A 27,621-nucleotide genomic window follows, 5' to 3' on the forward strand; every position below is an offset into this window, starting at 1 on the left:
ACCCTAATACAACAAACTTAACTCCCTGGCTTACATCTTAGAGCCCCTTTGTGTCGTGTTACCTCTCCTCTTTTTTTCTTGTGGCGTGTGAAAGTTGTCCCTTCATTCATTTCTAACGTCTCTGTCTTTCTCTCCCACCTTTTCCCTAACTGACCTATGTACCAAAGCAGGGAGTTGAAGTACAGGTGACACATTGACTTCTTAAAATCAAACTCTCGTCATAATAACGACTTGACATGTGCTACTCACACGTCAGTGCCTGTTACTTGTCACCAGCAGTAATTCTACTGGTCTAACATCTCGGTAGGGGGTCGAATCAAAGCGTAATAGCATATGACAGTGTCACATAAGTCTACTGTATGATGGACCCAAGGCACTGCATCTCAATACTAGAGGTGTCACTACAGACCCGGGTTCGATTCCGGGCTGTATCACAACCGGCCGTGATTTGGAGTCCCATAGGATGGCGCACAATTGGCCCAGCGTCGTCCGGGTTTGGCCGGGGTAGACAGTCATTGTAAATAAGAATTTGTTCTTAACTGAGACTTGCAAGGTTAAATAAAAAAATGCAGGTAAAGTGGTAGCAAAACAACAAGTACTGCCACCCTGTCTACCAAATGGATGTTCAAGCAAGGAAAGAAATGTGGAATTGGGCCATATTAACCAGTACCCCTCGCCCCCCGAGTACCCACCTCATGTGGGGTACGATCCAACTTGCGGCTGCGGGCACTAGGCTCCTTGTGGTCCTTGTTGATGTGCACCACCTGACCCTTGTTGCTCTTCCTGACCAGGTGACGGCGAACCGCAGGCACATCCTCGAACCTGTGGCCTATGGGACATGGGGAGTGGAGAAAGAGAGATGGAAAGAGAAAAATAGAGAGATAGTCATTTTCTGGTCCCAGACTGATTTTCTGTTTGTTAAGTCATCAGATCAGACAAATATTTTTTTTTTTAATGACAACATCAAAATACCTGGGGAAAGACGTCAAATTTTTGGATGTTATCTGACCAGATTACAAACAGTTAAAGATGTAATTTTCTGGTCACTAAAATGATATCTTAAAAACATCCTTTTACAATCAGAATACAACTGACCACCATGTCACAAAAGACATCATTAACGTCATTGCAGCTAGTTGCTAAGGCCCGCTGAAGTGTGTTTTAACAAGCACGACGAGAACACACTCAGATTCCCACGGGAGTACTTTTCTTGAAAACAACATTTCAGGATTGGCTTAACAATAGGAAAGCTTTCCGAGGACTCAGGGTGTGTGAGACTAGCGAATCAAGACCAACCCTCATTAACTAGCCGACTTATTGCTTCTTTTTTTTTGTACTCACTTCTCACAGCTCAAATAGAGGCAGATTCATGGCTATCAAACTAAGATAATGGTTCTGTTGGCTAACCACTGAAACAAACAATTAGAGCAGTAAATCAGAATTACAAACTTGCAAATAATTGCAAGAACTTTAAACAGGCAGTCAAAACCCAAAGAAAGATAATCAAACATTTTATATTATTAATTATAACAATATCATAATAATTTAATTATATATTATATCATGGATACTCACAAAAATGTTTTCCTCTGACTCAAAGAAAGGCGCAGTTGCAGCCTTTTGACTTATAGAACACAGCAACAAACCTTGCTTCACTTTGGGGCAAAATGAATGATTGTTTTCCAAAGAATGACGGATGAGCACACGCCACACACACGCGCGCACACACACACACACACACACACACACACACAGACTTTTATCTGAACATGAAACAAACAATGCAAAACTTGGAAAGTAGTCCAGGGGTGGGCAGCTTTGGGCTCTTTGAAAATGCTCACATTCCAATGGTACACAGTGGGATGGACAGCATTGTTTGCCTGTACACAGAACAATCAATTCCATATTGGGATCAGATTTAAGATAACAAATGCAAATTGACTGTGGAGAATAGGCTTTTTGTTTCTAAATATTAGGGTTTTGTAAGCTTTTCATCAGGGTAAGGACAGACACAAAAACATATCTTGGTAAAAGCTTTATTTTTGTTTTTCTTTCATTCTCCCTAGAGGTGATATCATTTGGATGAGTTGTCCATTAAAAAGTTACTGACAAATACCTTAACATACAGCCAAAGTAATGTTTACGAGATGTCTAATAAATTAATAGGTTCAAATCTGAGTAATTCCACCATGTTAAATAAAGGTAAAAAAAAGTCAAAATAATGACATAAATACAGTTGTTAGTGAAAGTGTATACACCCCTTGTACATTATTCACATTTAGCTGCCTTAAAACTATATAAAAAAAAATACGATTAAGTTATATTTTCCCCCACCGATCTACACAACCTACTCTACATTTTTAAAGTGAAAGAAAATTTATAGAAAATTTTCCAAATGAATTAAGTGAAGATGTATTGATTGTGTATGTTTTCACACCCCAGAGTTAATACCTGGTGAATGGCCATTTGGCAGCCATTACAGCTGTTAATAATTTGAAGAATATTCTTCCAACCTTGCACAACTCTTAGGGCAACAAACATCCATTGTTTTTGTCAAAATTGCTGAAGCTCAGTAAATTTGGTTGGGAATCATTGATGGACAACAATATTAAAACCTTGTTTCTGTTTTCAAGCAGATTTCAGTAAGAACAGAGTGGACCACTCAGCACCTCTCGGAATGCCATTATGGTGCATCTTTGGTATAACATTTTGAGTAATTGTTCCACAGAAAAGGAAAAAAAACTCTATCCCAGGATTTTCAGAAGACTCTGGCAGGTTTTCTTCCAACTTTTTACCTGGGCTTTGCTCGTTTTCAGATGTATTTTGATCCTGACAAACTCCCATGTCCCTGATGGTGACAAGCATACCCATAACATGATGCTGCCACCACAATACTTGAAAATACAAAGAGATCAACAACATTGCATTTACTCCACATTATTGGCCTGTATGACAACGTGAAAAGAAGCAAGCCTGTGTTAAATAATCCACTCCATATCATCCATTCTGTTAGCAACAAGTAACATTGCAAGACAAGACGGCAAATAAATGTACTTTTTGCTTATGTTATTTGCCACCTTCATTTGCCACCGAATTATCGCTCCCTAACACAGATTTTAAGGTTGTCTTTGATGAACAAAAATAGGACATCACTCTGGTGAATAAACGTAACTTTATGACTACTGTTCCCCGGAGGGAAACGAGATACAACACAACTATGGAGAGTCGTTCTTTCTCGACTTCGATTGAAAAATTCAAAATCAGGCCTGACAAGGCTCTTTCCACAGGTGATAACCCTGTGGCATGGATTCATTCTTTTAATTCAGTATCCCTCTTCACCGAGAGCCCAAAACGCACACCCTTTTAGGAACCTCACCGCCAGGTCACAAGCCATCAATTCCCACATAGATGCCATATTCACTTTCAAAATGGAGAATGAATAACCCTGCTCAAAAAAGCTCCTGTAGGGACATTCAAATGTTCCCCAGAGCACTCTGAAAAGGATTCCTTCATTATTCCTTTATACATTCCTTTGTTATGGCACCAAAGCTCCAACGCCTGCCTCTTAAATGCATACGCCGTTGCAGACGAATAGTAGCCAAGCCCACAGACCCCAAATCTCTGGCCGAGGATAATCAAGGAGGGCTGTATGCGTTTAAGTGGCAGGCGTTGGAGCTTTGGTGCCAAAACGAAGGAATCGTGTTTGTGAGAGTCTCCCCTTCGATAGAGTGGTCATAATAGTTTGTAGACCGATTTTCGGGATTTTTCATGGTCTGTTTTTTTAAACTTTTACCTATTTTTCTCCCCAATTTCGTGCTATCCAATTGGTAGTTACAGTCTTGTCTCATCGCTGCACTCCCGTACGGACTCGGGAATGGCGAAGTTTGAGAGCCATGCGTCCTCCGAAACACAACCCAACCAAGCTGCACTATCTCTTGACACAATGCCCACTTAACCCAGAAGCCAGCCACACCAATGTGTCGGAGGAAACACCATACACCTAGCAAAGAATTGTAAGCAATTAATCCGAGCCTCAGGGTTATCACCTGTGGAAGGCGTGACTTTTAGCGAGGCGCGTATTTCATTGGCCGTGTCAGGCGTGATTTGCGAGAGTACGACTTCCCATAGTTGTGTTGTAGGACAAAGTTGGTAGAATCTTATTCAAAATGATTCACAGCTGTAATGCCAAAAGGTACCACGTATTAACATTTTAAGGTTATTTTTTAAATATATTTTTTAAAACTTTCTATAATTTTCTTTCCCTTTGAAAATGTGGAGTAGGTTGTGGATTACATAAGAAATATGGAATCCATTTTGAAATAAAAATTCAAAGGCAGAAAATGTTAAAGACTGTGCAATAGATGTGTAGACTTTCACTAGGCACTGTATATCAAAAATAATATGTCATTTACTTGCATGGTCTCATATTAATGCCATATAATGATGTCACAGTAAAGTGTTATCAGAAATACAAAAATTGTCATAATGATGATAGCCCTATGTAGGGATGCTAAAGTGATGTCATAGTAAAGTCTGAAGTTATATCAAAGTTAATCCCACTGTGTTTTCATGGAAGATCTGCTATGATGTCACAAAAAATGCTATGATGTCACAGTAATATCAACATTAATCTCATGTGTAGTCATGGAAATGATGATGTTATGATGTCACAGAATATTCAACATTCATCTCCTGTGTAGTCAAGGGAATGCTGATATGATGTCACAGTAATATCAAAGTTAATCCCAGGTGAGGTCATGGAAATAATGGCACAATGATGTCATAGTAATGTATAACGTTAGTCTCCTGTAAAGTCATTAAAATGGTGCTGCAATGGTGTCGTAGTAATACTAAAATGAATCCCCTGTTTCGTCATTGAAATGCTGTCACAGAACCAAGGTTAATAGTTTAGTCATTGAAACATTTCACAGTACCAAAGGTAATAGTTTAGTTATTAAAACATGTTACAGAACCAAGGTTAATAGTTTAGTCATTAAATCCTTATATGATGTCACAGTGAAATGGGAATCATCTCTCTGTGTAGTCATTGAAATCCAGGTCGGTTCAAGTTCGGAAAAAGATGATTGATTTGTCGATTGACTGACTGACTGATTGATTGGTACTCACTTTTGATCCCATCCAGGTCGGCGGACCCCAGCATCTGGGCCTCGCTGTCGTCAGTGGCCTGGCGCTGGTGATGCTCCTGCAGCCCACACGTCATGTTGCCCGAGCGCCGGCGCTCCTGCAGGTCATAGCTGCGGCTACCACCAGGGGGCGTTGCTCTGGAGGAGGCAGGTATGGAACCCCATGTGGATGGGCTAGGGGACTCCCGGGAGGGGCCGGAGGACAGGCCGTTCCTCCCTTTGTGAGGGGCCAACACCGAGTCCACTGGCTTACTGGTACCATGGCAATGACATGCAGAGAGACAGACAGATATACAGACAGAGGCTCTATGTGAATTTGTATGAATATGTATTACTGTTGGTATGTACAGTATGTGTGATTGTGTATGTATATTGCTATATCAGTCTGTGCATGTGTGTTTTGCTCACTCAGTAGGTGTGGCGTCCTCTGGCAGGTCGGTGCCCAGGGCAGTCTCGGGTACGATGGTGAGGTGTCTGGGAAAGCTGGCACTGCCAGGCTGGCTTGGCGTGGGAGTAGGAGTGGCACTGGCACAGTCATCCTCAGACACAAAGAACTACAGAAAGGACAGACTAGGGTCAATGAGGAAGAAGACTACCTATTCAGAAAGAAAGGAGCTGATTGTGTGTGTGTGTGTGTGTGTGTGTGTGTGTGTGTGTGTGTGTGTGTGTGTGTGTGTGTGTGTGTGTGTCTTATAGTCTGTGTGTGTGTGTATGTGTCTTATAGTGTGTGTGGTCTTATAGTGTGTGTGTGTGTGTCTTATAGTGTGTGTGTGCGTCTTATAGTGTGTGTGTCTTATAGTGTGTGTGTGCGTCTTATAGTGTGTGTGTGCGTCTTATAGTATGTGTGTGTGTGTGTCTTATAGTGTGTGTGTTAGTGTCTGTGTGCGTGTCTTATAGTGTGTCTGTGTGTGTGTGTGTGTCTTATAGTGGGTGTGTGAGTGTCTGTGTGCGTGTCTTATAGTGTGTGTGTGTGTGTGTGTTTGTGTCTGTGTGTCTTATAGTGTTTGTGTGTGTGCGTGTGTCTTATAGTGTGTGTTTGTGCATGTGTGTGTGTGTGTTCAGTATGTAGGGTGTGTATACCCTTTGTACTGTATAACCATTATAAGCTTGTGACTCCACCTGCACATCCTCGTTGTGTGTGTCCATGTCTGTATCAGGTGTGGTGGTCTGCCCTCCCTCTCCATCGTACTGGCTGTAGGACTCTTCCTCCACCTCCTCTTCCTCCTCGTCCTCCTCTATGGTGGGAGCTCCTCCGGCCCCAGATCCTCTTCTCCGTCCCGTTCCCTTCTTCCTCTTGTTGCTCTTCTTCTTCTTCCCCTCCGGGGGAAGTTTGGACAGCGGGTGGTGGATGTGATGAGAGGAGTGGCGGTGGTCTGGAGACATTGATTGATATGACTGATGTCAAACGCAAACAAAGAAGTAAAGAGAAACAGAACCTACAGTAGTGTGGTCATTTCCACAGGGTCAGGAGAATAACTGGAGTAAATGTTTGTTATTTCTTGAACAGCATTGTTGGTTAAGGGCTTGTAAGTTGCATTTCACTTTAAGGTCTACAGTACACCAGTTGTATTCGGCGCATGTGATAAATACATTTTGATTTGATCTGATTTTACCATAGAGAAGATGGCTCCAAGTCCTCTGGTATTTAACTGGCAGGGATATGCATATTAAGCGAACACACATTTGCCACATTTGTCTCTGTCTATACAGGTTATTTCCAAACACAATGTAATTACATAGCCCTATATGGTCACTGCATGAAACAGTGATTGAATAGATATGAGAGGTAACTAGGCTAAATCAGCTGTGGGTGGCTGGCTGGCTGGGTGGCTCACACTCAAAGTCCTCCTCGTTATAGGCCCGGTGCTTCTCTGGTGGTCCACGGGCCGGCGGGTGGAGGATCTGCTGGAACCGCTGCACTCCCAGGGTCTTGTTCAGGTCCCGCTCTTCATCCTCGTCATCGTCAATCCGCCGTGGAGAGGGCGGCGGCTGGACCGGCTAGCGGCGGCGGGGGGAGGAGAGTATGGTTAGGTTACAATTACGGATTTACAATTACATTACATTACATCTAGAGCAACTTTTTGTTAGGACATTCAAGAAAAGTCATGTCAATAGCATATTTGCTAACAGTAAATGTGCATCGTCATTAAACAGCTCATGTGCTATGCTATAGAGCCGGGGTATTCAAATTTACCCTACGAGGTCTGAAGCCTGCTGGTTTTCTGTTCTGCCTGATAATTAATTGCGCACACCTGCTGTCCCAGGTATAAATCAGTCCCTGATTAGAGGCTGAACCATGAAAAAATTTCAGTGGAACTTTCTTTGAGGTGCAGAATTCACTTTGAAGACTAGAGGATATGATTGGTAGACAAGGAAGTGCAAAGTGCATGGCATCATAGACACCACTAGGGGGAGACAAAGTCACTGGTACATGCCAGGTGACTGACTTGATACTTCTTCAAGTACTGCATTTCATTGCAATATATATACCTGTATATATTTGTTTTTTCAATTTTCACCTAAAATGACATACCCAAATTTAACTGCCTGTAGCTCAGGCCTTGAAGCAAGGATATGCATTTTCTTGGTACCATTTGAAAGGAAACACTTTGAAGTTTGTGGAAATGTGAAAGGAATGTAGGAGAATATAACACATTAGATCTGGTAAAAGATAATACAAAACAAAATGTCCTGGGAAATGTTATTGTTACTTACAAACTTATGCTAATTGCATTAGCCTACGTTAGCTCAACCGTCCCGCAGGGGACCCACCAATCCTGGAGAAGTTTTTAAACCCTTTAAGCATATGCTAATTTAAGATGAGAATGATAGGTTTGTATCTGGTCATCACTATTTTCTTAAATGTTTTTTTCTGGAAATATTTAGTCTCATAATGATGCGGTTGACAGTTGGGGTTGACTTGTTAAGATCTTGATATTGTTTTCAGGTTGGAAGTACAGTGCTTGGTTACAGCCTATGAATTTTATACATATTATTTTAGTAGAGGGCAACATTTAAAAACATATTTTTATTTAACTAGGCAAGTCTGTGGCAGTATTTGTTGTTTTGTTACCACTTTACCTGCATTTTCTTTTGTTTCTTTAAAAAATGTTTTTGATTTAACTAGGCAAGTCAGTTAAAAAGATGCAATGCATCTCCGTCTGTTTGTATATTCAATGTGTCAATGTTTTAATTGTATCTGTCCCTATTCAAATAAACAATTTGAAATGCTATGAAACTGAACCAGATCACCCCCACGAACAGTAAACTGACTTATGTTCTGACAACGGGGCTGAGGGTGGAGGCTACAGCCCCCTGCTGCCTGTGGGATGTAATCCATGAGGATGGAATTTAGGGGATGTTATCACAAGGATTCACTGGTGGCTCGCGTGCTTTCTGTCCATCCAACAGAGTTTGTTTTCAGAGGAGGCCCACCTCTGGGTAGCAGGGGAAATATTGCCCCACGCAGATGCCAGGAGTAGGAGTTTTTTGCCTGTTAGATCATAATAAATAATATTACATGGACAGAGGGTACCTGATCCTAGATCAGCTACTTTGAAGAACGTTATGAATACAGGCCCAGGGCTGGCCTCCTTTCGGGTTAACGCAACCCCCATGGCTACATAAACAGTAGTGTCTCTGAGGTTTTGTCTCTTTGTGGTAAGGCTACGAGGTTAGATAAAAGGAAGGGAAAAGTCAAGGGGACATTGGTTCACTTAGTTTGAGCTCAAGCCTGAAACCTTTTGGTACTTAGGTTGGTGTTGTTTAGACATTTTACCTTCGTAAGGGTTTAAAAAAAAAAAAAAAAAAAAAAAAAAAAAAAAAAAAAAAAAGGGGAGAAACAAATACCCCAAATTCATGGGTTGGTTATCGTAATATTAATGCTAACCAGAGCCACAATCGCAAATGCAAAGGTATGGTACCATTGAGCTAATGCTAGCATAGCTACACACAGTATATCAGCCTTCGGGCAGGTACTCAGTGAGTGAAAGTAAAAGTTGTTCGCCTGTGATTCAGCAATGCCCTTTCTGAACAGTGAGTCCTAAGATAAATCAACAGACCACATCCTCACAACAATAACAATTTCACGTCACAAAGAATTAACCTCTGGTCCCCTATTAAGCAGCCATCTTGTTTCATGACACAGCTCCTCAGGGACCGGGACGACAGTCACATTTTTCATCTGCTCAGAGCTTGATATTTCCATTCTCAATGTCATTTCAGATGCTTGCATCGGGGGGAATCTTAAAACAGCTGAGTGATACTACGGGTGCATTTTATGAAAAGGTCACAAAAGTGAACAATCCAAATCATACAAGACCTAATTACTAGTGCTACTTGGGTAAATATCTTAATATCGTACAAATATACTACAGCACACACTTAGAAAAAGTGTCTCAAGAATTATTAAAAATCAGTCATCACAGTGCATACACACACACACACACACACACACACACACACACACACACACACACACACACACACACACACACACACACACACACACACTAATGTGTCTCATGTAATTTCATCCGTAACACCTGACTCCAATACAGGCCATTATAGCTCTTGCCTAAACAACCTCTTAAATCTGTTGAATATGAGCTCACGGATTCATTTCTTGTTTTGCTTGATCATTTGTACTCTACTCTTGAAAGTCACCCACCTCACCTACACCTTCTTTTTACATACAATATCTATGAGAAAAACATTTGAACACTATTTGGGGTTCAATTTAAAGCCACAGTCTGTAAGTTGACTACCACTTTTATTTTTTTAATGGAGCCAACACATCCAGTTTATACACTGCTGCTACTCGCTGTTTGTTACCTATGATTGGTCACTTCACCCTCACCTACATGTACAGATTACCTCAACTAGCCTGTACCCCCACCTACATGTATAGAGCCTCGTTATTGTTATTCTTATTGTGTTTTTATTATGACTTTTTATTTTAGTCTACACTGTAAATGTTTTATTCTTCTTGAACTGCACTGTTGGTTAAGTAGAAATGATATTAGCTGGTATGAACTAGTCTTCTACACTTAAGTAAATATGATATCAGCTGGATCTGCCCCATTTTTTTCAATTTTCACCTAAAATGACATACCCAAATCTAACTGCCTGTAGCTCAGGACCTGAAGCAAGGATATGCATTTTCTTGGTACCATTTGAAAGGAAACACTTTGAAGTTTGTGGAAATGTGAAAGGAATGTAGGAGAATAGAACACATTAGATCTGGTAAAAGATCATACAAAACAAAATGTTATTTTGTATTTTTTTTGTACCATCATCTTTGAAATGCAAGAGAAAGGCCATAATGTATTATTTCAGCCCAGTTGCAATTCATATTTTGTCCATTAGATGGCAGCAGTGTATGTGCAAAGTTTTAGACTGATCCAATGTACCATTGGATTCTGTTAAAAAAATGTGTATCAAGACTACCCAAATGTGCCAAGTTTGTTTATGAATAACTTTTCATGTTCAAAATTGTGCAATCTCCTCAAACAACAGCATGGTATTATTTCACTGTAATAGCTACTGTAAATTGGACAGTGCAGTTAGATTAACAAGAATTTAAGCTTTCTGACAATATCTGATATGTCTATGTCCTGGGAGATTTTCTTGTTACTTACAACCTCATGCTAATTGCATTAGCCTACGTTAGCTCAAATGGCTGTGTAGCATTACATTTAGCATCATCTGACCAGTGCCTGCACAGAAATGGAATGGCCTCCTGAGACCTGCTATTGAATTGCCTCTGTATTATAGATAGTCCATCCTTTATGTAAGGCAGGCACTGCTACTACAGTTACGTGATAACTTGATATGTTTGATTTCGCTGGTTGGCTGGCATCTACATCATTTGTTGTATATTGTAACCCACAGTTGTCCCAACTCGTATCTTAGTGAATGCATGCATATTTTTTTATTTAACCTATATTTAACTAGGAAAGTCCGTTAAGAACAAATTCTTATTTACAATGACAGTCTACTGGGGGAACAGTGGGTGAACTGCCTTGTTCAGGGACAGAATGACAGATTTTTTTTTGACAGAACTTGTCAGCTCAGGGATTCGATCCAGCAACCTTTTGTTACTGGCCCAATGCTCTAACTTGTAGGCTACCCCCCACCCACACCCCACAGATACCTGATGTACCTATAAATCAAAACCATAGTCAACAGCTACTTTGCTCACTAAGATTTGAAACTCTAGGCTGTGTTGCTGTTCATTTTCCCACCAAAGGCAGAGACATTTGGTTTGACCCGCTGTGTTGCTGTTCATTTTCCCACCAAAGGCAGAGACATTTGGTTTGACCCGCTGTGTTGGAAAACCAGGTGGTTAAGAGTCTGCTGTGGTGTTGTGTAACTGTGTCTGAACCTTCCGTGGCCTTTTCTCCCCCTGCGGTGGTGGGGTCCAATCCGTGATGTTATTTCAATTCCCGGGTTATCATTTTTTGGAACACAATGTTAACCACATAAATGCGTACTAAAACCCTTTTTGATTGAGAAGGGTTGTGGTAATCTTCACGTTCAACTATCCTGATACACTTATTATGCTTTTTCTTTACTGTGATGTTCAGAGTGATTGAGTGATATTAGCTGGGTCGTGATTGAGATGAATGTGAATGTGTGAAGATCTTGAAGGTTGCTGTAAACAAACGTTCAGTTTTGCCCAGTTACAGTATGTTATCCAGTTATCCATTTGTAGGGGGGAGACCTTGAGTCTCACAAAACTACAGTCCTTAGTGATTATACCACTGTGTATGAGCTTTAAAGGTTGGAAACAACACTTTTCACTGGAAACAGCAAATCAATGTTTTGTAAAAACAGTTATCAAAAAGTGAAGGGATTTGGCATCACACTGCTGGCTCAGTACAGCCTGTCTGGACAAATACACAATTGTGCTGTGATGAAATAATTGAATAGAATGAAATCAAAACTATGTTGAATATAAAATATGATGCTCTTCAAGGTGATTTGCTTGTCTAATCTTTTTCCCCCCCATATGCATGGTATTGATGGTGTACCAAGTCCATTCAATCATTTGTAGAAATTACTTATTAAACTGTTTCAGTTAAATCATTTAATGAAAGAACACTGTTATTGATGCCTCTGTCAATGTTGTTCACCCCGATGGCTACATCCATAGAATTATTACGTTAGTCAGCTAACTTTGATAAACAGCCACATCCCACTGGGCTCAGACGTCAATTCAAAGTTTTTTCCGCGTTTGGTTCAACGTCACTTAATTGAACTGACGTGGAAACAACATTGATTCAACCAGTGTGTGTCCTGTGGGTTATAAATCTTGATTTTCTGGTTGATTAAGAAAGCTATATTTGGATATTGGTTGTCGATTTAATTATACATGGTACATTTTTTTGGTCTACATTTTTTTTAAAATATTAAGTTGTTATTAGTAATTTTGAACAGTTAGCCGGTAACTCATTGATCCAGCTGTCTGGAACAGCCCCCAGGGCACTCACCTTGATTTCAAGCAGGAAGTCCATGTAGCGTCAGCTATCTGTCACAGTCACGTAGCGAAAGGACGCTAGCTGCTCATGACGAGCATTACAACAAAAAGGCAATCTAAAATTGCAGGGGAAAGCTACGTTTGGGCAGTTTTTTGGAAAGCCTCTGGTCACATGGCAAGAGTAGTCCGTCCAGACAGGAAGTAGACCTTGTCCGGTGACATAATGACCCCCGTATAAGATTCATAGCCAGAGTCCCAAAAGGCACCCTATTCCCTATATAGTGCAGAACTTTTGTCCAGTGCCCATTGGGCTCTAGTTAAAGGTAGTGCACTATATAGGGAATAGGCTGGTATTTGGGACTTGCATATAATCTCTGTGCAGATTACCAGGCTGCCTTGGGGTTCTACGCATGCAGAGCAAACACACACATGCACGCACGCACGCACGCACGCACGCACACACACACACACACACACACACACACACACACACACACACACACACACACACACACACACACACACTAAACAAACAAACTGTGACTCTCAATCAAACACACACCTCACAAGGAACATAAAGCAAAATAGATTTATGGTAATACTGTCATTCCCAGTCAAGTACCAACACTGAAATTAAGCCTGGCTAATGTGTAACTCCTTGAAGAAGCAGACTCACGGACAGTGAGTGAACGACAACATTGGTGAAATTGCTAGAGCTCTGGAAAAGCTCTAGCTTTTAATTATTTTGTAATTTTACACACAATAACATTTTGTCACACTGACATACACATTAAAACTTTTTTTTGTTTAAGTTAATAAGATACTCTGTGCGGTACTCTGCTGGCTATAGAATCAGTATGCATAGTGGCTACTGTTGGTAGGATGACATTGTGACTTGACTTAATGAATACATGAGTCAATATACAGAGTATGACAGAGACTGACCAGGTGAATCCAGGTGAACTATATGATCCCATATTGATGTCACTTGTTAAATCCACGTCAATCAGAGTAGAGGAAGGGAAGGAGACAGGTTAAATAAGGATTTTTTTAAAGCCTTGAAACAATTGAGACATGGATTAAGTATGTGTGCCATTCAGAGGGTGAATGGGCAAGACAAAATATTCAAGTTCCTTTGAATGGGGTATGGTAGTAGGTGACAGGCACACCGGTCTGTCAAGCACTGCAACGCTGGGCCTCCTGAGTGGCGCAGTGGTCTAATGCACTGCGTTGCAGTGCTAGCTGTGCCTCTAGAGATTTTGGGTGTCGCGTCCAGGCTCTGTCGCAGCCGGCTGCAACCAGGAAACTCATGGTGCGGCACACAATTGGTCCAGTGTCGTCCGGGTTAGAGGAGGGAAGTCCTTGTCCCACTGCGTACTAGCGACTCCTGTGGTGGGCTAGGCGCAGTGCACGCTGACACGGTTGCCAGGTGTACGGTGTTTCCTCCCGACACACTGGTGCGGCTGACTTCTGGGTTAAGTAGGCAATGTGTCAAGACGCAGTGTGGCTTTGTTGGGTTGTGTTTCGGAGGACGCATGGCTCCCGACCTTCGCCTCTCCCGGGTCCGTACGGGAGTTGCAGCGATGCAACAAGACTGTAACTAGCAATTGGATACCATGAAAAAGGGGTAAATATTTATATTTTTTTTAAAACTGCAACGCTGCTGGGTTTTTCACGCTCAACAGTTTCCCGTGTGTATCATGAATGGTCCACCACTCAAAGGACATCCAGCCAACTTGACACAACTGTGGGAAGCATTGGAGTAAAAATAGGCCAGCATCCCTGTGGAATGCTTTCGACACCTTGTTGAGTCCATGGCACAAAGAAGTGAGGCTGTTCTGACGGCAAAAAGGGGGTGCAACTCAATATCAGGAAGGTGTTCCTAAAGTTTGATATACTCAGTGTATTCCACACAGCCTCTGAAAGTTCAATTCTGGCCTCCCGAGTGGCGGAACGGTCTAAGGCGCTGCATTGCAGTGTTGCGGCGCCACTACAGCCTCTGTCATTACCGGCCGTGACCGGGAGTCCCACAGGGCGGCGCACAATTGGCCCAGCGTTTGGCCGGGAGAGATTTACTTGGCTCATCGCGCTCTAGCGACTCCTCGTGGCAGGCCAGGCGCCTGCAGGCTGACTTCGGTTGTCAGTTGAACGGTGTTTCCTCCGACACAGTGGTACAGCTGGTTTCCGGGTTAAGCAAGCGGGTGTTAAGGAGCGCGGTTTGGCAGGGTCATGTTTCGGAGGACGCATGACTCAACCTTTGCCTCTCCGAGCTCGTTGGGGAGTTGCAGCGATGAGAGAAGATCGAAATCATGAAATTGGGGAGAAGAATATGGTTAACAAAACCTTGCTAAAGGCCAGTGAGTGGTAATGCCCCACCAATCCCAGCAGTGATTGACAGGTGTGTATGGTCCGTCAGGTTGCCATAGTAATGAAAGGTGTTTCTTTGGGCTGCAATTGTTCAGTTTAACGTCTATTGTTTGACCGAGCGCAACCAGCCCTCAAAGATCAAAACGGACAAGAGGGGGAGGAAATTGCCTTCATCAGACAAACACACACACACACATACTCCCAGTCACGCAAGCATCATCACGACCACCTTAACCGCCCACCCACAAGCACTCCCTCCCACCCCCGATATGAGCATTGGGGTTAAGTCAAAGCTGGTATTAATAAGTAAATCTAGGCAGGAATGCTGGCGTGTGGGCGTCGTACCACCACATATCACCCATGTCTGAGAGGAACTAGCCAACAGTGTGGAAAAAAAAAACGAAACACTTCATGGGTCTTAGTGGTTTAGCTCATGTCCCAGCAGGCAAAACTGGGTCTTAGTTAGTGGGGTTTAGCTCATGTCCCAGCAGGCAAAACTGGGTCTTAGCTAGTGGGGTTTAGCTCATGTCCCCAGCAGGCAAAACTGGGTCTTAGTTAGTGGGGTTTAGCTCATGTCCCCAGCAGGTAAAACTGAGCAAAATTGATTGAAATGTCATAATGGTTGTAATGATGTCATTTCAACCACATTTACTCGTTGGGGTCACAACACAGCAGCACTGTCTCAACAAACGGTTTTGGTTTTTGATTCATTTATAATAGAGCATGAAATTGGCTTTGCAGGTACTACTGGTGCAATGCAAGCATTACCTGACCAATAAGTAAAACACCAACAATTAAATACATAAATAAATGTCTAATAATGTGTGTTTAGAGCGTGTGTATAGAACTCCGTTTCCCAAACTCGGTCCTCGGAACCGGGGCGGCAGGGTAGCCTAGTGTCCCCGAGCTGACAAGGTACAACTCTGTCATTCTGCCCCTGAACAGGCAGTTAACCCACTGTTCCTAGGCCGTCATTGAAAATAAGAATTTGTTCTTAACTGACTTGCCTAGTTAAATAAAGGTAAAAAACTAAAAAATGAAAACCCACAAGGGGTGCATGTTTTGTTTTGTGACCTACCATTATACAGCTAATTCAAATGATCAAAGCTTGATGATTAGTTGATTATTTAAGTCAGCTATGTAGTGCTAGGTCAAAAACCAAAACGTGAACCCCTTGGGGTCACCGAGGACCGAGTTTGGGGAAACCCTGGTCGAGAATAACTCGTGTATCGATGTAAAGTTTAAACTCACGGCTGACGTGACCGCGGTCTTGGTGTTGGCGGCGACATTGGTGTCGCTGGCATCCTTAGGGTTACTCATGGCTCCGTGCGGGGTCACAAGGTCAGGGCAGTATATTGTGACGCAGTCCTTAGCCCTTTTCACTCTGTTTCTGATTCAACAGAGGACTTTTGAGAAGCATAACCTGCAACAACAACAAAAAAAGGACAGGAATTGTATTGTTCGTCTTGATCAAATTTAATATTGGTAAATTAGGTCACTTTTTTTTTTCTTCAATCATGCACATTTTATTTTGGGTAGTGATTTAAATTATATCAATGAACATCTCCATTGTACTTCCTACATAGTGATTATACGTCCATAATAATAACATATGCAATATCAGTTGTCACAATATCATTTACACACATAGGGTCACGTCACCAGACCAGGGTAAAGGTCAGGGCCCTAACAAAATAATAATATAACAGTTATAAGTAGGGTTAGGGTTTTTCCTGGACAGGTCACAGTGTCCTGACCCTAACCATATTAAAGGCTTTACCATATCAACCATGAGACAATGTCACGTGTGCTCCCTCTCCCTCTCCGACCTCTAGGTCACCAGGCTGCTCATTATGGCGCACACCTGTCACCATCGTTACTCTCATTATGACATCACCTGGACTCCATCACTTCCCTGATTACCTTCCCTATATATGTCACTCCCTTTGGTTCCTTCCGCAGGCGTTATTGTTATTGTTTCTGTTCCTGTGTCATGTCTGTACGGTGTTCGTGTTTCTTATTATGTTGTGTTTATTTATTAAAATACTCACTCCCTGAACTTGCTTCCCGATTCTTAGCGAACATCGTTACAGACAACCCCTTATGAGTGAACAACATTTTATTTAAACAACTTTTATTTCACATGTCAATTACAATGACGGCCTACCCCAGGCCAAACCCTCCCCTAACCCGGACGACGCTGTGCCAATTGTGCGCCACACTATGGGACTCCCGATCATGGCCGGTTGTAATACAGCCCGAGATCGAACCAGGGTCTGTAGTGATGCCTCTACAGCTGAGATGCAGTGCCTTAGACCGCTGTGCCGATCACAGTATTGTGATTCTAATTGGGGCCAACACACCGGCAAATAACAACAGCAATAAATCTCTCTAGCACTGAGTTTATGGAAGCGTGTTTTTAATGAAAAGTGTGATAGCTTCATCATGAAAACCTGTGTGATAGCTTCATCATGAAAACCTGTGTGATAGCTTCATCATGAAAACACTGCTAAGCATTGCCGTGTTCTGAATGGGTTAGACGAGATTAGGATGTATCCACCTTGGCAAGACCACAACATCCAATGGCTGTATTCTCCAGAGGGAGAAAATCCATTCAGCTGGACAGGCAGCATCTTGTAACACTTAGCTGGTGTTACCATGGTCTATTACGGTAGTGGCCACCTGGTTAACATGATGAGTAACTTTGCCTGAGATCTGAAGACTTACATTAGCTCCCCGAGCGAAAGCCCAGGCCTTAGCTCGGTGGGCTAACAGCACAGTGGTGCGAAGCTGACCCGTGTCCAATTACCGTCATACAATGGTGCGAGTGCCAGCCCAATAACACTGACCCAGTTCACTCACTGCTTCGCATATTCGATAGAAGTGAGATAACATGCATAAACACTTAAAACAGTGTAGAGCTTCTCTGTTCGTGGAGAGTTTTTCCTCAACAGAGAATAACATATAGCAGTTATCATGAGACTGCGTATGCTATTTAGAAGCAGCGACTAAGGGTCAGGGTTGCCAGATTGGTACCTGGTATTTAGATAACAGGACAATATCTTGACAAATGTCCCTTCGATGACGTTCAGACACGCAGGAACATCCCAACGCAGCACTTGAGGGTCAGGGTTGCCAGATTGTGTTCTGGCCGTGGTCAGATAGTGGGGGTTGCCATATCGTGTAGGCAGAGTCCACTTGGAAATCCCCCTAATGTGTAACCCAAATAATTTCCGTTAGTAAATTGACACAGTCAGCATTTTCCACACCATTATTGTGATGCTATGCAAATTCAGGTCAAGTATTGACATTATGTTGGTCTCGTTTAAAGTTTCTCTCACTTTTGTATAATCCAAATGGGACCCATATCCTCCTGTTTCCCATGGATGCATCTCAATAGGTTACAGGGTGATTCCTCTCCTCATCCTCCCTCATCCCTGACCCGTTACATCTACTGAACCGAGAGGGCATCAACTCAGACTATTGAGATGTACCCCTCTCTTCCTTCAGGTGATAAGAGATAAGTGTATATACTCCGTGTCACCACTGAAGTATAGGAGTGTCAGCATGGTTCACATCAACAAGGTCACTGCCGCAAGGTTACTGCCTTCTGAATTAGTACATCCGTAAACTGGGGAGGAGAAACGGGATGGAGGATGTTCATTAATTAAACTGGGGGGGGGGTCATTACACAGCATATTTCATGTGGAGATGTTGTCGTCACCCACTACAGAGTGTTTGCATCTGCTTGAGGTACGACTTTCGTCTTTAATTATACGTCTTATGGTGTAAGCAAGGGCACCCTCATAGACGTCATCCTGACCAACTGGCCCTCCAAATACACCTCCGCTGTCTTCAATCAGGATCTCAACGACCACTGCCTCATTGCCTGTATCCGCTACGGTGCCGCAGTCAAACGACCACCCCTCATCACTGTCAAACGCTCCCTAAAACACTTCTGTGAGCAGGCCTTTCTAATCGACCTGGCCCGGGTACCCTGGAAGGACATTGACCTCATCCCGTCAGTTGAGGATGCCTGGTCATTCTTTAAGAGTAACTTCCTCACCATCTTAGATAAGCATGCTCCGTTCAAAAAATGCAGAACTAAGAACAGATACAGCCCTTGGTTCACTCCAGACCTGACTGCCCTCGACCAGCATAAAAACATCCTGTGGCGGACTGCAATAGCATCGAACAGCCCCCGCGATATGCAACTGTTCAGGGAAGTCAGGAACCAATACACGCAGTCAGTCAGGAAAGCTAAGGCCAGCTTCTTCAGGCAGAAGTTTGCATCCTGTAGCTCCAACTCCAAAAAGTTCTGGGACACTGTGAAGTCCATGGAGAACAAGAGCACCTCCTCCCAGCTGCCCACTGCACTGAGGCTAGGGAACACGGTCACCACCGACAAGCATTTCTCAACGGCTGGCCATGCCTTCCGCCTGGCTACTCCAACCTCGGCCAACAGCTCCGCCCCCCCCGCAGCTCCTCACCCAAGCCTCTCCAGGTTCTCCTTTACCCAAATCCAGATAGCAGATGTTCTGAAAGAGCTGCAAAACCTGGACCCGTATAAATCAGCTGGGCTTGACAATCTGGACCCTCTATTTCTGAAACTATCCGCCGCCATTGTCGCAACCCCTATTACCAGCCTGTTCAACCTCTCTTTCATATCGTCTGAGATCCCCAAGGATTGGAAAGCTGCCGCAGTCATCCCCCTCTTCAAAGGGGGAGACACCCTGGACCCAAACTGTTACAGACCTATATCCATTCTGCCTTGCCTATCTAAGGTCTTCGAAAGCCAAGTCAACAAACAGGTCACTGACCATCTCGAATCCCACCGTACCTTCTCCGCTATGCAATCTGGTTTCCGAGCCGGTCACGGGTGCACCTCAGCTACACTCAAGGTACTAAACGACATCATAACCGCCATCGATAAAAGACAGTACTGTGCAGCCGTCTTCATCGACCTTGCCAAGGCTTTCGACTCTGTCAATCACCATATTCTTATCGGCAGACTCAGTAGCCTCGGTTTTTCGGATGACTGCCTTGCCTGGTTCACCAATTACTTTGCAGACAGAGTTCAGTGTGTTCAATGCTGTCCGGTCCTCTGGCAGTCTCTATGGGGGTGCCACAGGGTTCAATTCTCGGGCCGACTCTTTTCTCTGTATATATCAATGATGTTGCTCTTGCTGCGGGCGATTCCCTGATCCACCTCTACGCAGATGACACCATTCTATATACTTTCGGCCCGTCATTGGACACTGTGCTATCTAACCTCCAAACGAGCTTCAATGCCATACAACACTCCTTCCGTGGCCTCCAACTGCTCTTAAACGCTAGTAAAACCAAATGCATGCTTTTCAACCGATCGCTGCCTGCACCCGCATGCCCGACTAGCATCACCACACTGGATGGTTCCGACCTTGAATATGTGGACACCTATAAGTACCTAGGTGTCTGGCTAGACTGCAAACTCTCCTTCCAGACCCATATCAAACATCTCTCATCGAAAATCAAATCAAGAGTCGGCTTTCTATTCCGTAGCAAAGCCTCCTTCACTCACGCTGCCAAGCTTACCCTAGTAAAACTGACTATCCTACCGATCCTCGACTTCGGCGATGTCATCTACAAAATTGCTTCCAACACTCTTCTCAGCAAACTGGATGCAGTTTATCACAGTGCCATCCGTTTTGTCACTAAAGCACCTTATACTACCCACCACTGCGACTTGTATGCTCTAGCCGGCTGGCCCTCGCTACATATTCGTCGCAAGACCCACTGGCTCCAGGTCATCTACAAGGCCATGCTAGGTAAAGCTCCGCCTTATCTCAGTTCACTGGTCACGATGGCAACACCCATCCGTAGCACGCGCTCCAGCAGGTGTATCTCACTGATCATCCCTAAAGCCAACACCTCATTCGGCCGCCTTTCGTTCCAGTACTCTGCTGCCTGTGACTGGAACAAATTGCAAAAATCGCTGAAGTTGGAGACCTTTATCTCCTTCACCAACTTCAAACATCAGCTATCTGAGCAGCTAACCGATCGCTGCAGCTGTACATAATCTATTGGTAAATAGCCCACCCATTTTCACCTACCTCATCCCCACAGTTTTTATTTATTTACTTTTCTGCTCTTTTGCACACCAATATCTCTACCTGTACATGATCATCTGATCATTTATCACTCCAGTGTTAATCTGCAATATTGTAATTATTCGCCTACCTCCTCATGCCTTTTGCACACATTGTATATAGACTCCCCTTTTTTTTGTCTACTGTATTATTGACTTGTTAATTGTTTACTCCATGTGTAACTCTGTGTTGTCTGTTCACACTGCTATGCTTTATCTTGGCCAGGTCGCAGTTGTAAATGAGAACTTGTTCTCAACTAGCCTACCTGGTTAAATAAAGGTGAAATAAAAAAAAATTAAAAGCAGGTGACTCTGAAAGCCCTCGAAGACTAGGACACGGAAGCAGGCAGACTCACACACACGCACGCACGCACACACACATAAGAGAGCAATAAGGGGACGACATAAGTCTCAATATTACTCCTACATACAGAAGCAGTGTGTGTGTGTGTGTGTCAGTCTGTCTCTGATTACGTTATCATCCCTTTCAGTTCAACCTTCATTCCATTAAAGTGGAAGAGATACTAAATCGACACTGGGAACCATCTGAGGACTAAATCATGACCCATCCCTCCCTGATACCAAATCGACACTGGGAACCATCCGAGGACTAAATCATGACCCATCCCTCCCTGATACCAAATCGACACTGGGAACCATCCGAGGACTAAATCATGACCCATCCCTCCCTGATACCAAATCGACACTGGGAACCATCTGAGGACTAAATCATGACCCATCCCTCCCTGATACCAAATCGACAATGGGAACCATCCGAGGACTAAATCATGACCCATCCCTCCCTGATACCAAATCGACACTGGGAACCACCCGAGGACTAAATCATGACCCATCCCTCCCTGATACCAAATCGACACTGGGAACCACCCGAGGACTAAATCATGACCCATCCCTCCCTGATACCAAATCGACACTGGGAACCATCCGAGGACTAAATCATGACCCATCCCTCCCTGATACCAAATCGACACTGGGAACCACCCGAGGACTAAATCATGACCCATCCCTCCCTGATACCAAATCGACACTGGGAACCACCCGAGGACTAAATCATGACCCATCCCTCCCTGATACCAAATCGACATTGGGAACCATCCGAGGACTAATTCATGACCCATCCCTCCCTGATACCAAATCGACACTGGGAACCATCCGAGGACTAAATCATGACCCATCCCTCCCTGATACCAAATCGACACTGGGAACCATCCGAGGACTAAATCATGACACATCCCTCCCTGATACCAAATCGACACTGGGAACCATCCGAGGACTAAATCATGACCCATCCCTCCCTGATACCAAATCGACACTGGGAACCATCCGAGGACTAAATCATGACCCATCCCTCCCTGATACCAAATCGACACTGGGAACCATCCGAGGACTAAATCATGACCCATCCCTCCCTGATACCAAATCGACACTGGGAACCATCCGAGGACTAAATCATGACCCATCCCTCCCTGATACCAAATCGACACTGGGAACCATCCGAGGACTAAATCATGACCCATCCCTCCCTGATACCAAATCGACACTGGGAACCACCCGAGGACTAAATCATGACCCATCCCTCCCTGATACCAAATCGACACTGGGAACCATCCGAGGACTAATTCATGACCCATCCCTCCCTGATACCAAATCGACACTGGGAACCATCCGAGGACTAAATCATGACCCATCCCTCCCTGATACCAAATCGACACTGGGAACCATCCGAGGACTAAATCATGACCCATCCCTCCCTGATACCAAATCGACACTGGGAACCATCTGAGGACTAAATCATGACCCATCCCTCCCTGATACCAAATCGACACTGGGAACCATCCGAGGACTAAATCATGACCCATCCCTCCCTGATACCAAATCGACACTGCTCCTGGCACACCGATTCTGCTTCGTAAAGAACACTAAAGAAGACATAAAAGTATTTCCAGCTGACTTCCCCTCTAGTCCTCTCTGGAGAACCCACAGCAGGGGTTTACCTCTTTTGAACACACTGAAATAGTGAGGGTATCGCTGAGGCATCGCTAAGAATTCTCAGTAAAAAAAAAGAAGAAGAAAAAAGTGGTTTCCTTATAAGACGTTTTACAACACGTTATATCCGCATCATACTGCACATGTCAGCGTTAAGTGAAAGTGTTGACATCTCTGACTACCTATTTTTGAAGGTTTTAAAGGACCCAGAGAGCCAGGGGCCTCATTTATCAAAAGGTGTGTGCATCATACTGCACATGTCAGCGTTAAGTGAAAGTGTTGACATCTCTGACTAACTATTTTTGACGGTTTAAAGGACCCAGAGAGCCAGGGGCCTCATTTATCAAAAGGTGTGTGCACACAAAAAAAATACTCTAAACCCAGCATGCCCCAGTTTTCCCAGGAAAGTGTGCCCATCTCCAAGTATACCTCAGACCATGCGCACTTCTGGTGATTAATCACTTGTATTGTTCCCTTAGAGGAAATGGAGGTGGTTTGATGCACAGGAATTATAATAATGGTAGATTAATAAAAATATTTCATAAACTGTGGACCTAATGATAACAGAAATTAATTTACATTTAGTAAGGAGATCGCAGAGAAGCATGGAGCCTAATATGTTTATTTTACTTTTATTATATAGGCCTAAATAATATATTGCAGGAGAAAAATTATGCTACCATTTATCCATCCCTCAATAGCCAAGCATGCTCAAAAGTAAATAGACCGGTAGCCTATTTAAAATATTTGACAGTAGTATGGGTAGGCTACAGTAATGCTGTGCAGTAGGAGCACAGCATCTTAGACTATTAAATCTCAGAGCCATCAAGGCAGAAGATATAAAACACTATGTATTGATAACAAAATACTGAACAACAATTCATCTTCTGCATAAAAGTGATGGCTGAAGCATTTACTTTTAAATGTCTCAACTAGACAATCAATCAATGTTGCAGAATGCGCGGCCAGTGTTTGGCACATGCTATAGGCGGCATGCATTTTAAGTATGAAAGAGTCACCGCAAAAAAATTAGCACATTCTGCCCACACTTCTACAGAAATGTGATCAAACTTGCCATTGCGCTTCTCTTTTAGGAACTATCATGGCCCAGTTCCAACATCTACAAATCGTACAGCAAATGATGGCGTTTTTTGTTACCATAAAAGGTGCATAGAGTGCGTTTTCAAGATGGCGTTGTAAAACTTGTTCATGGGCGCACAAATACAGCAGCCTGTGTTTCTGATTTATCAATGAAAACATGCATATATGTTGCGTGCAACAGTGATAAATCCCAATAATTTGTAACGCAGGGAAATCCTAGAAACTAGGAAACATACACCAGAATTTAGTGACAAATGTTGGCAAGGTTGATAAATGAGGTGTCAGTAGTCTACACAAAGGGACCATGGTTATTTCTGGCGAGGACCTTCAACCCCTGGCATCACCTCCTCCCTCATAGATGCAAAGAGCTAAAAGACTCGGCATGGTCAATCTGACTTCGGCAATGGGCCGTACAGCATATACTGTGATGAGGCCTCTGTAGAAGTCAGGACTTTCATACTTCTTGAGCTTCGCGGAGCAGAGCAGGGCTGTTGTGAAGGAAGTTGTCAAGGAAGTGAGTTTGTGTTTATACAGGAACCTCCCGCCCTCACCTACCGTCAACCAATCATGTCAATGCGGAACTATACGGAGCCCTCCTCATTGTTACAAAAATTGTGAGGCGCACCTTATCGTCGTACAGAGATGAATTTGGCCTCTGCAAGCCACTGGAGGTTCTCTAATTATGTCACACCCTCCATACGAAGCCTCCGGACAGCATTTCTGGATCAAGGATAAATCAGATAATAATCATATAAAATCAATAATAAAAGCGCTTAGTGGGAGAAAAAAACAAAAACTTCAGATTCGCCGGCCAGCGTTTAAACAATGAGAATGGCAAAAGGGATGAAGGAGATTACCACGCTGTACCTACTCACGCCTTTGTTGTTGATGTGGGTCGGTGGAATGTTAAGGTCAATCCATGGTGGATTTGTAAGCGGTGGGCCGGGTTACTGAAGCAAAGCGCTACACGGTCCATGTTAGGCAACCTGCCAGGGATTTATGGGGTTAAGAATGTGTGTGTGAAAAGATTAGCATGCTTGTTTATGCAACACTAGTGAGCGTATATAGGATAGAAGACCTTAGCGACACATGTTTGGTCAGACTTGATCAAAGTTTTGGCACTGTAGCCATTCACGGAACAAACGGTTGTTGAAACGTTGTTGTCGTGTTGTTTGTTGACGTATACTCTGAAGATATTTGATAGGCCAGGAGGGACTCTACTTTAGATTTTAGGGCATGAGGGTAAGATGGCCAGCCTGGTCTCATAGACTAGAAAATATACATTCGGGACTCGCAAATTTGAATGATATGTTAGGTTTGGTATGGTTCCATAAGACAGAAGGTTACTTAACGTAAAAATAAAAGGAGGGTGGTTGTTCGGGTGGATTAGTTGGCGTAAAATGCGAACATCTAGCAACTCAAAGGTTGCGTGTTCGAATATCATCATGAACAACTTTTGCAACTTTGCAACTACTTACAACTTTTTAGCTACTTTGCAACTACTTAGCATGTTAGCTAACCCTTCCCCTAACCTTAACCCTTTAACCTAAATCCTAACCCTAACCTTTAGCCTAGGTAACGTAAGTGTTAGCCACCCAAAAATGTTTTTTGTAACATATCATACTTATTGCAAATTCGTAACATATTGTACAAATTGCAATTCAAATCAACTTTTATTTGTCACATGTACCGAATACAACAGGTGTAGACATTACTGTGAAATGCTTACTTACAAGCCCTTAAAACAACAATTCAGTTCAAGAAATAGAGTTCTGAAAATATTTACAAAATAACTAAAGTAAAAAAGTAAAATAAAAGTAACAGAATAAAATAACAATAACGAGGCTGTATACAGTACCTGTACTGAGTCAATGTGTGAGGGTACAGATTAGTCGAGGGAATTTGTACATGTAGGTAGGGGTGAAGTGAAAATAGTCCAGATGGCCATGTGATTAATTGTTCAGCAGTCTTATGGTTTGGAGTTAGAAGCTGTTGAGGAGCATCTTGGACCTTGACTTGGCCCTCCGGTACTGCTTGTCATGCAGTAGCAGAGAGAACAGTCTATGACTTTGGTTTTTTAATTTAACCTTTATTTAAGTAGGCAAGTCAGTTAAGAACAAATTCTTATTTACAATGAAGGCCTACCCAGGCCAAATCCTAACCCGTACAACGCTGGGCCAGTGTCTTAGACCACTATGCCACTCGGGAGATTGGAGTCTTTGACCATGTTTGGGGCCTTCCTCTGACTCCGCCTAATATATAGGTCCTGGTTGGCAGGAAATTTGGCCCCCAGTGATATACTGGGCTGTACGTCTTACAGTCAGATGCCGAGCAGTTTCTATACCAGTCGGTGATGCAACCGGTCAGGATGCTCTCTATGGTACAGCTGTAGAACTTGTAATTCCTAACATACGAAATAGATGATAGAAATGCACAAATTAATACATACCATACAAAACTTAACATATCATTATAAATGGAGGGAGACAGATTTACGTTTACTATGTTACGTATACCCCTGAGTCCAGGTTGTAAACCAGTGTGCTGTTTTTAACTTCTTCTTTACAGTTAAGAATCATCTTACATTTACTATGTTACGTCTACAACTGAGTCCAGGTTGTAAACCAGTGTGCTGTTTTTCACTTCTTCCTTACAGTTAAGAGTCACCTTACATTTGCATGTACCAGGAATTTGGCCTGGTGAAATGGTCACAATATACAGAATATACACAATAACTGGAAAACACTAAAAACTACAGACTAAGCTATAAATTTGGCATGTGCAATGTCTATAAACAAGACGTTTTTTAAGAATGATGTGTAATGGGTGAAATATACATGTAAGAGTCCGTGGTAGAGTGCAAATTGGTAGGTGCGTACAAGAATGTGCATAGAGTGCAAAGAGCAATGTACAGTTCTAGGATGACAGTGCAAAGTCCATGAATGAGAAGATCATCATGGACCAGGTGGCCGGCTGGTGAGGCACGTGGGAAGAAGCTGTTCAGGTGGTGGGTGGTTTTGGTCATGATTGACCTAAACCACCTGCCAGAGGAGATTCTTTGGAAGAGGGAGGTGTCCAGGAGGGATGGGTCGGGGATTATCTTTCCTGCATGCTTTTGGCCCGATCCTTGATGGAAGGCAGGTGGCAGTGCGTTTTGCTCCCCTAATGGTTAACACACCTACTCATTCAAGGGTTTTTCTTTATTTGTACTCTTTTCTACATTGTAGAATAATAGTGAAGACATCAAACGTATGAAATAACACATATGGAATCATGTGGTAACCAAAAAGAGTGTTAAACATATCAAAAATATATTTTATATTTGAGATTCTTCAAATAGCCACCCTTTGCCTTGATGACAGCTTTGCACACTCTTGGCATTCTCTCAACCAGCT

General features: G+C 43.1%; 1 protein-coding gene across 1 annotated transcript in view; it reads right to left on the reverse strand.

Moving 5' to 3' along the window:
* The window catches only part of LOC135558363 (anion exchange protein 2-like), a 53,729-nt gene that overhangs the window by 18,335 nt on the left and 7,773 nt on the right, over window positions 1-27,621 (reverse strand). Inside the window, exons 2-7 of the mRNA XM_064992110.1 lie at window positions 16,243-16,414; window positions 6,980-7,142; window positions 6,264-6,517; window positions 5,553-5,698; window positions 5,128-5,396; window positions 693-829 (exon numbers count right to left, since the gene is read on the reverse strand). Coding sequence (XP_064848182.1) covers window positions 693-829; window positions 5,128-5,396; window positions 5,553-5,698; window positions 6,264-6,517; window positions 6,980-7,142; window positions 16,243-16,311 — 1,038 coding nt within the window. The 5' untranslated portion in view covers window positions 16,312-16,414. The remainder of the gene's footprint in view (window positions 1-692; window positions 830-5,127; window positions 5,397-5,552; window positions 5,699-6,263; window positions 6,518-6,979; window positions 7,143-16,242; window positions 16,415-27,621) is intronic.

Source organism: Oncorhynchus masou, chromosome 17 (genome assembly GCF_036934945.1).
Source record: "Oncorhynchus masou masou isolate Uvic2021 chromosome 17, UVic_Omas_1.1, whole genome shotgun sequence".
Lineage (NCBI taxonomy): Eukaryota > Metazoa > Chordata > Actinopteri > Salmoniformes > Salmonidae > Oncorhynchus > Oncorhynchus masou.